The sequence below is a fragment of the Bombus vancouverensis genome, chromosome 11, assembly GCF_051014615.1.
Source record: "Bombus vancouverensis nearcticus chromosome 11, iyBomVanc1_principal, whole genome shotgun sequence".
Classification (NCBI taxonomy): Eukaryota; Metazoa; Arthropoda; class Insecta; order Hymenoptera; family Apidae; genus Bombus; species Bombus vancouverensis.
This window is the reverse complement of record NC_134921.1, coordinates 6795897-6803876: the sequence shown is the minus strand read 5'-3', so window position 1 is coordinate 6803876 and position 7980 is coordinate 6795897. Positions and strand designations below refer to the sequence as shown.

Genomic DNA, 7980 nt, shown 5'->3' with positions numbered 1-7980 from the left:
GGTGCGTGAAGCGTGACCACCCAACATACCGTAGCACACGCCAAAATCCTCCTATCTTCAACCCGATTCATATTTCTTAATGCATTTACAAGAATGCATGAATACAGCTTAGAATGAACGGAGGAGTCGAAGATTTTTCCTTTTATGGGACAGAGTTCCCAATTTCTCTTTTCAGTCAAATTTTTTTTTTTTGTGTCGTACATTTTACATTTACAGTAACACTATCGAAAAATTTTTAAATCCACTTTGCATCCCATAGTTGAAAAACAAATTTTAATAATAAAGTTTTCGTTTTATTTGAAAATCACTTACCCTGTTGAAAGTCACATATATTTTTCGTAAAAAATTTTAAAAATGTGCTGTCCTTGAAATTAGAAAATTGGTTACTTTAAAATATAAAGGTTGAGTGTAAATTTATCGGATTTGAAACGATTTCAAAAATTAGTTATTAAAAATTGCCGAACGATGCTTTCGGTTCGTTCAGTATCTAAAAAATTTTTTTCAAACAATTTGTTTTATGGAAAGTACTGGTGTCATGGAAAGTGGATGATCGTTCCAGGTTTCCTTCGTCTTCTAAACAAGCACCGTAACTCCAATTATCCGGTGGCGTAACCAGTGACTATATGGGACCGCCGTAATTTTTTTACAGATATAATTGCATCCACGTCTCCTAGCGAAGACTTCTGCGTTTGACCAGTGGAAACAATTTTAAGGTCCTCGAGCAAGGTGATGGGAAAAGTAGGTAAAGATTTTAAAAAGTTATTGGGTATCTCGTGTTCGATATCTTCTTCTCTCTTGTACTAAAGTAATATATCAAATCAATAGATGAATCTCAAATTAGATAAAATTGTACCGTGACTTACTGTCTTTGCCTGGCTTCTTCGTCCATACGAGATTTCTTTCTGATCTGAGACTGTTTTCTATACTCCTCAAATATTATCTTCTCGATATTCCTACGTCTCTGCAGTAATTTATAAGTTTTGTCTAATTCCCTGCATTCTACTTGTATGTGGACAAATTCTAAAATATCTGGTGCCTAAAGATAATATCTTTTCTTACAAGCAATCTCATTAATCTACTTATTTTATCATAGAATCTTATCAATGAACAAAAGTAAACATTTACGACATGATTATCCATGAAACTCAATAAATTTTGCAATTTCCTGTTCTGCCGTTTCACTTTAACCTCAACGACCCGCTGCTCGATCTTTAACTCTTTAATCTGATCCTGTTTCGTTATAATTTCGCTCTTCACCTCGTTCAATTTACGCAACAGATCTCCCAGTTTCTGCTTGTGTTGCGTCAGTTTCAGATGGTAGTACCCTGTTACGAATACAATGTACAGACCTAATCTTGTACAAGATCTTACACTCGTTCAAGATCGATCACCTGCGATTCTCTTCATATCTATCACGTACAAGTTCTTTTCTTCGAGCATCTTTGCGTAATCCTGGTTCTCGATGCTTAATTTCTCGAAATCAACGGCGTGAAGTAACTCGCCTAGTTCCTTCCTCTGAGCAAGCTGCTGTCTAGCCTTTCTGATCAGCATTCTCAATGTAGCGCTCTTCAATCTTAACCTCTCTAGTATCGTGTTCGCCGATCTCAGCCATTCTTCGATGAATCTTCGCGAGAAGTCGCGCGTGAAAAATGCATTCACAATACGGCGGTACACTCTGAAACACGTGCAATCACCTGATCACTCGTTCGGCAGGAATCTTCCCTGTTATAGAGTCCACGCCCTCTACAACCACTTCCGATTCGAACTCTGCCGTCGATTCATGCGCCTCGCTGATCCGAATTTCGATTTCCTCGATCTTTGCCCTCATGGTTGCTTTCTTCTTTCGCACGAACACTTGCATCTGTTCCAGTTTCCGTTTCATCTCCTCCACTTCCTTTCTTGCCATAAACATCCGATGTGCTATTGTGATTCTGATAGGATGAAAGTGTGGTTCGATAAAGAATTTTTATGATGTTTAAGGCATTCGAGACCGGAGTAGTTTGATAAGATTGTTCAAAGCAGCCGAGTGGTTTCTGCAGTTATAGTTAATTCTAGTAGTGAAACATTCATCTTTTATTTGATTTTAGAACCGATGGATAGTTTATACTTTGGACACTTTATTCCACAATTAATTTTTTAATGACCATTTTAGTTGCAATCCGAGAATTGGCTGATAACTAAATCTGTATAAATTCCACAATTCATTTTTCAGTGATTTTTTTTTACTTGAAATCTAAGGATTTACCGATAACATAAATATCTTTGCAGATCTTCTACTTTACAATTAATTTTCCAATGACATTTTTCAGATGGTTCTGAAATTTTTTAGATAACCCGGACATTGAGTACTCAATCCTTGAGGAGAGCTACAGCATGATTATATATATACAGATCACCGGCCTCGAATGAATTTACTTAATATTCTGACTTCGGGCTATCGCCTGTAGTTCCCACTGTCATGATGCTTGTTGCTCCTAATCGACTTACGGACGGCATGCTGACAATGCTAGGTGTACTAACAACACTATATCTGCCAGGGTCATGGACATTTATTACGCTTTCTCGGAAGCTCATACGCGATGATCTTGGTAATAAGTGTGCTGTAACTCTTCTTGTGATTTTTGCTCTGTCCAGGACATTCTTGATGGCTTGATAAGAATTTTGGACGATAGATAAATTTTCTTTATGAACTCAATTTGAAATTTAGTTTAAATTAACAAAGATTTATAGAGATACTACTCTTTACTTTTGAGACCGTGAGGATCTTGTCGGCTCAGGTACCGCTCATACATGTCGTTTTCTAGGGTCAACATCCAGATTTCTTGCAAGAGGTCACTGTGCGTTTGATGCAAGTCATCAAGATTCATAACTATAATCGAAGATTAAGAGAGTTGTAATCGTTCAGATTAAAAGTGGAGAACGTTGGTTGACATGCACCATCGAAACTTATGTCATCGTCGTGCCTCTGGATCAATCGGGATCCGATACTGAATATACTCTCCCGCATCGACATTGTGATCAACAATTCATTTATTAAATAAATAACAAGAATGTAGGATGAGGATTTGAGGTTAGAATTTTTCTCTTCCTTTCGTGGCCTGAATCGAACTCAAGAAGAAGATTCTTTTTTCTTTTGCTATGTTCAAACGTTTAATTGTAAAATTTGAATACAGTGATTTTAATGCACGGTGATTCGTATGTACAAAGTGTAACCAACTTCTGTGGTACGTGAAACAACAAAAACATAGTGTAGAAATAATCCATCATATATTGTGCTACATGTCTGCATCTTCTTCAAGAAGCGTTTCCTTTCCAATTTCTATCTCGTCGATGCATAAAGAGTATGTTATTCCAATATTTTTCTGACCAGAACTGTAAGTTCTAATCGATGCTGGGAGATCTCCTACCGTAAATAAGATTTCTGCACCGTCATCGGTAAATTCATTCTAGAATGGAATGTTCAATTATGATTTGTTTCAATTATAAGACAATTCATTCTTTTTACCTCAGTCTCAATCTGTTGGCCATTCACCCAAACGTTTTGAGTTTGTTTATCTGCAAAAGAAATATTATTATTTTCATCTTTTTATCAGATAGGAAGATTGCAATTAACAAAATACTTACCTAGAACTATTCTATATTCTTCATTTCTAACATTAGCCAACCAGGTTTCCAAGATTTTCGACTGCGATCGCACAAAGCTTTTGTAAGGCTTCCCATTCACCCATAATGAGTAAGAATATTTCAAACCTGCGTATATTTTATCGCATAATAAATATTTAATTTAAATAAGAAGCTTGTTATTATTTTGAAATGTGCTCACCTCGGATTGGATCGATCCTAATTACGAATTTATTATCGTTGAAAGTGAAAACTTCGTCTCCAACTAAATGAAACATCCAATCTCTGTAAATTATCTTTTCGCCATCAACCTTCACCAATCGACGACCCGTCGCCGTACCATGTTCGAATTCTATCACGTGATTTCCATCGCTTAAGGGGACGCTCCATTTTGCAGTTGGTTCGTCCAACGATTCCAAAGTGTGCAAACTCCTAAAAAAGTTTTTTTGCTCAGGGTTATTTTAGTACCATTCTAAGGTTATTTAAGATTATCTAAAGATTATTTTACAGTCATTCAAAGTCTGATTGGAAGTATAATATTAAAAATATGTAGTTTCAAAATTATATACCACAAAATCCGCACAATCTATTTGATTATCCAATGATATAATTTTAATGATATAATGTGAAATGCACTGGATTATTCAAAGGTTTATAAATTAATTAAATGAACGAATTAAGTTATATCATATCAGGATAAAGATACAATCCTAGTTTAGTAAACATGATATTATTGATCTAATTTCTGTCCCCCTGTAATGCCTATCATAGTATGTAATGTAGAGTCTAAATTGTAGACTATTAGTTCATGTGTTCTTTAGATAAAAAAAAAGATAAAAACTATTACTGTGTATTATTTTGTTTATATACATGGAGAAATCTTTTTAAAAGCATAAAATTTTCTTAGTTTTTACTTACTTTAACAGCATAGCAGCCATGTTTTCTTGATACTTGCTCTACCTTCACCTGTACTGGTCTCTTTATTGATCGAATTTCCTGCGACTATTTCACGGATCGATAATCCAGCTATTCTACGTCATAGTATGTTGCATCGCAACAAAACTCCAACCAAATTTAATTTTCAAATAAACATGTTCAAAGAAATGAAATAGAATTGTGAACAATTAATACACAACAATTTATTTATTATCTGTAATTGTTACATATTATATTCTTTTATTATTCTATACACTATTTTACAATTGTGATGATGATAAACAATTTCCAAATTATAATTTTAGATATCGTAAATTTAATTATATTGTACTAGAAAATAAAATTATTGAGTAATAGGAGGTAACAATTTTCCCGAACACGGTCCAAATCCGATTCTATACCCATCACCGAGGCAGTAACCTATAAAACAATGTTCAACTGTCAATAATTTCGTAGCTATGTACAGCTTCTATTATTTAAACGAAAATAGCGAACGTACCGCGTATAATCACTTCGTCACCATCTTGCAGAAACTTCCGGTTGGTCCCATCTTTTAACGGTATAGGTCGAGTGCCTTTCCAAGAGAGCTCGAGCATGGAACCATAGGAATCATCAGCCTGAAACATACGACGATTCGATGGAACAGTGTACCTTGGACATCGACGATTTAATTGGCAGACAATGAATAAGAATTTAGGACGCACCTCGCCACTTATCGTACCGGAAGCCATTAAGTCACCCGGATTGATATTGCATCCGGTTACGGTGTGGTGAGCTAATTGTTGTCGGGGTGTCCAGTACTGGTATTTATAGTTACTGCGACAGACAGTGGTAACGATACCACTTGGAGCTAGAAATTATAAAAGAAGAGAATAAATGCATGCAAAGATTGCAAATGCAATGTTTTAAAATATCACTATGAAATAAAAATCTCGTAAATTCAGCTTACTTTTAATGTCAACTTCTAATTTAATATCAAAGTTACAAGGTTCGCTATGCTGTAGATAAGGAAATGGGGTTGGATCTTGTGGCACATTAGGTACTTTGAAAGGCTGTAAAGCCTCCATGGTGACTACCCATGGGGAAATTGTGGTTCCGAAATTTTTTGCTCCGAAAGGTCCCAGTGGAACGTATTCCCATTTTTGAATGTCTCTCGCTGTAATTATTTTTTCGATTAATCATGTCTTTTCTATTTCATTTTAGTATCTTCTTTTATGTGAAGATCATAAAAAGAAATTATAAGATTTATGAAGAATTACCACTCCAGTCGTTCATAGCGACCATTCCAAAGATATGGTCATAAGCTTTGGATGCTGAAACGGCGTCACCTAAATTTGTAGGAGGTCCAACAAAGAACGCTACTTCCAATTCGAAGTCCATTAATCTAGAAGGGCCGAACGCTGGAGGCGCACCCTCTACAGGAAGTGTCTGACCATGAGGTCTCCTTATCGGCGTGCCAGAAACGACGACTGAGCTTGCTCTTCCATGGTAAGCAACTGGCAAATATTTCCTGCAGGTGTATCAGATCTATTACGGTTCCTTGAAATATTTTTTATTTTTATAAATGCAATTAAAGATACGTAATCCTTTAAACATTTTAACGAATGCTTATATTTTCTGTATCTTTAATTTTTTAATTTCTTATAAATGTGATTAATTTAAAAACAATTAATTACCAATTTGGCATCAGAGCATTTTCCTTTCCACGGAACATTGTGCCTACATTTGTAGCGTGATGAATGGAAGAATAAAAATCCGTATAATCACCAATTTTTGCCGGTAGATGCATCGTTGCTTCATTCTGTTCTACAAATACCCTGAAAAGTGGAGTAGTTCGTAAGATATGTGATTTGTTCGTTTTTATTGAAAGAGAAACAGAGCAATTTTTATTTTACTTCGAATGAGTATTTATTTCTTGCAGTGTAGGATTACTGATTGATAATAAATCTTGAAGTTTGGTTCTGGCCTCCAGCCAACTAGGTCTTCCCAAGGCCATAAAATCATTGAGGCAATCACGATGAAATACATCTTGATTGTTTCTTAACAATGGTCCATCGAACAGGTGTGAAATAGCGGATAGATCTAAAATTCTGTCGCCTATTGCTACTCCTATTCTCTTTTGAGGCTGCAAGATTTGAAATTTATCGTTGTACAGTATGTTATCAACATTCGATAATATGGTTTGGCAGTAGGTACAATTAATAATTCAAATATAAAAGAAATGTAATAATGTTTTGTCAGTTCTTCATAAAACCAATACATAACTTTTTTAAACAATCTAGATGATCAATTTCAATGAAAATTAATTAGAAAAATATTATACAAGTTTAGTTGTTGTGTGATATGTAACAAATTGTTGGAAGTATGTAAAAATAGACAGATTTAGAAAAATTCAAACTGAAAATTTAAAAAATCGATTTAATCGTTAAAATATTATCTTACTGCTATTCACAAATACGTTTGTAAATACGCGCCTCCAATTCTACCTGTTATTATCCAACCCACATGTAGATGGCACTTTACTCAACTAACACTCCGATGTTTTACTTATATCGATGAAACAATTGTTTTTGAAGGGCAACGATATTATATTAATTTTGTATTATATCAATTGTTGGCAACAATCGTTATCATGATAAATAATTTCAATAAAAAATTTTTCTTCTATACCCACATAACCTACAAACTTTCTTCTAGTTTTGCTATCATTCTAATTTATATCTATGTCTATGATGTACTAGAACATGCCACTTACGTTGCGTTTTGTAGAAAAGACACCGTAAGGGAGATTTTCAATTGGAAAATCACAGTTTGGAGGGTACTTCACGAAAGACTTCATGATCACAATTGCTTTGAACGACTGAGTCAAAACATCGCTTCAAAATGTAGATATATGATAATCGCGTAGAAGCTTGTCAAGGTCGACCGGCCACCATAAGATAATTTATTCACCTGTTTACGAACAAGCCTCCGGTCTAACTGGTTCCTAATTTTTCTCACCGTGTTTTCTCTTTTTCCTAGAAAACTCTGCATACCAAAGAATTAATATATTAAGTAGTTCATTGAGCAACTCTGATATCTTCATGTTTATAAACTTGCTGTTAAATGTGAAAAAATAATTATTTTCGTTTCGAGATCTCTGTTAATTGAATAATTTGATAGAATTGTCTCATTCTTTTATATTTCAACATTTTATTTTCTCAGTTGAGTGTTTATAAAGGTTTATAAACGGAATATCGATTTTATTAGAGTACGAAGGTTTGCTGAGAGTATTATTAATAAACTGAGGATGTTTGTTTGCATTTATGCTAATTTTAAACATGCGGAAATGTATGTAATGAAGATAACATGTTTGTAATGTACATAAAATATAAAACTATTCTCGTTAGAATATCCAGTGAACGAAACTAATCTCTGCTTGTA

The 7980-nt window shown here is 34.5% G+C and overlaps 4 protein-coding genes across 4 annotated transcripts; all 4 read right to left on the bottom strand.

Moving 5' to 3' along the window:
• Nucleotides 1-774: 774 nt before the first annotated feature.
• Nucleotides 775-1629, bottom strand: LOC143303394 (cilia- and flagella-associated protein 263; the record flags this gene model as incomplete). The annotated part of the gene is made up of 3 exons (XM_076622886.1): nt 775-1036; nt 1126-1325; nt 1392-1629. Coding segments are annotated over 3 exons (615 nt in total), but the record flags the coding sequence as incomplete, so codon positions are not given.
• A 61-nt stretch (nt 1630-1690) lies between these two features.
• LOC117166381 (uncharacterized) lies at nt 1691-3013 on the bottom strand. Its single transcript, XM_076622885.1, has 4 exons — nt 2938-3013; nt 2747-2869; nt 2429-2681; nt 1691-1931 (listed from the first exon to the last, which is right to left on the bottom strand). Exons 1-4 carry the CDS (start codon nt 3011-3013, stop codon nt 1691-1693), a joined length of 693 nt encoding a protein of 230 aa, XP_076479000.1.
• A 133-nt stretch (nt 3014-3146) lies between these two features.
• LOC117166303 (fas apoptotic inhibitory molecule 1) lies at nt 3147-4664 on the bottom strand. The gene is made up of 5 exons (XM_033350155.2): nt 4540-4664; nt 3824-4053; nt 3625-3750; nt 3506-3555; nt 3147-3446 (listed from the first exon to the last, which is right to left on the bottom strand). The coding sequence occupies exons 1-5, from the start codon at nt 4557-4559 to the stop codon at nt 3276-3278; spliced, it is 597 nt and encodes a 198-aa protein (XP_033206046.1). The 5' UTR covers nt 4560-4664; the 3' UTR covers nt 3147-3275.
• A 71-nt stretch (nt 4665-4735) lies between these two features.
• Faa (fumarylacetoacetate hydrolase) lies at nt 4736-7472 on the bottom strand. The gene is made up of 8 exons (XM_033350152.2): nt 7313-7472; nt 6453-6682; nt 6234-6374; nt 5817-6067; nt 5507-5713; nt 5262-5407; nt 5057-5174; nt 4736-4977 (listed from the first exon to the last, which is right to left on the bottom strand). The coding sequence occupies exons 1-8, from the start codon at nt 7394-7396 to the stop codon at nt 4901-4903; spliced, it is 1254 nt and encodes a 417-aa protein (XP_033206043.2). The 5' UTR covers nt 7397-7472; the 3' UTR covers nt 4736-4900.
• Between the last annotated feature and the right edge of the window lie 508 nt (nt 7473-7980).

What these genes read in the sequence shown, in the direction of transcription:
- LOC117166303 (XM_033350155.2), bottom strand. Translation starts at nt 4,559, where the DNA reads ATGGCTGCTATGCTGTTAAA. An exon ending in TAGGATCGATCCAATCCGAG is followed by an intron (nt 3,751 to 3,823) that starts GTGAGCACATTT and finishes AAATATACGCAG; the next exon opens with GTTTGAAATATTCTTACTCA. An exon ending in AGAATATAGAATAGTTCTAG is followed by an intron (nt 3,556 to 3,624) that starts GTAAGTATTTTG and finishes TTTCTTTTGCAG; the next exon opens with ATAAACAAACTCAAAACGTT.
- Faa (XM_033350152.2), bottom strand. Translation starts at nt 7,396, where the DNA reads ATGAAGTCTTTCGTGAAGTACCCTCCAAACTGTGATTTTCCAATTGAA. An exon ending in GAAATAAATACTCATTCGAA is followed by an intron (nt 6,375 to 6,452) that starts GTAAAATAAAAA and finishes TCCACTTTTCAG; the next exon opens with GGTATTTGTAGAACAGAATG. An exon ending in CGCTATGAACGACTGGAGTG is followed by an intron (nt 5,714 to 5,816) that starts GTAATTCTTCAT and finishes AAATAATTACAG; the next exon opens with CGAGAGACATTCAAAAATGG.
- LOC117166381 (XM_076622885.1), bottom strand. Translation starts at nt 3,013, where the DNA reads ATGTCGATGCGGGAGAGTATATTCAGTATCGGATCCCGATTGATCCAG. An exon ending in CGATGACATAAGTTTCGATG is followed by an intron (nt 2,870 to 2,937) that starts GTGCATGTCAAC and finishes CTTCGATTATAG; the next exon opens with TTATGAATCTTGATGACTTG. An exon ending in ACTACAGGCGATAGCCCGAA is followed by an intron (nt 1,932 to 2,428) that starts GTCAGAATATTA and finishes TCATCCTATCAG; the next exon opens with AATCACAATAGCACATCGGA.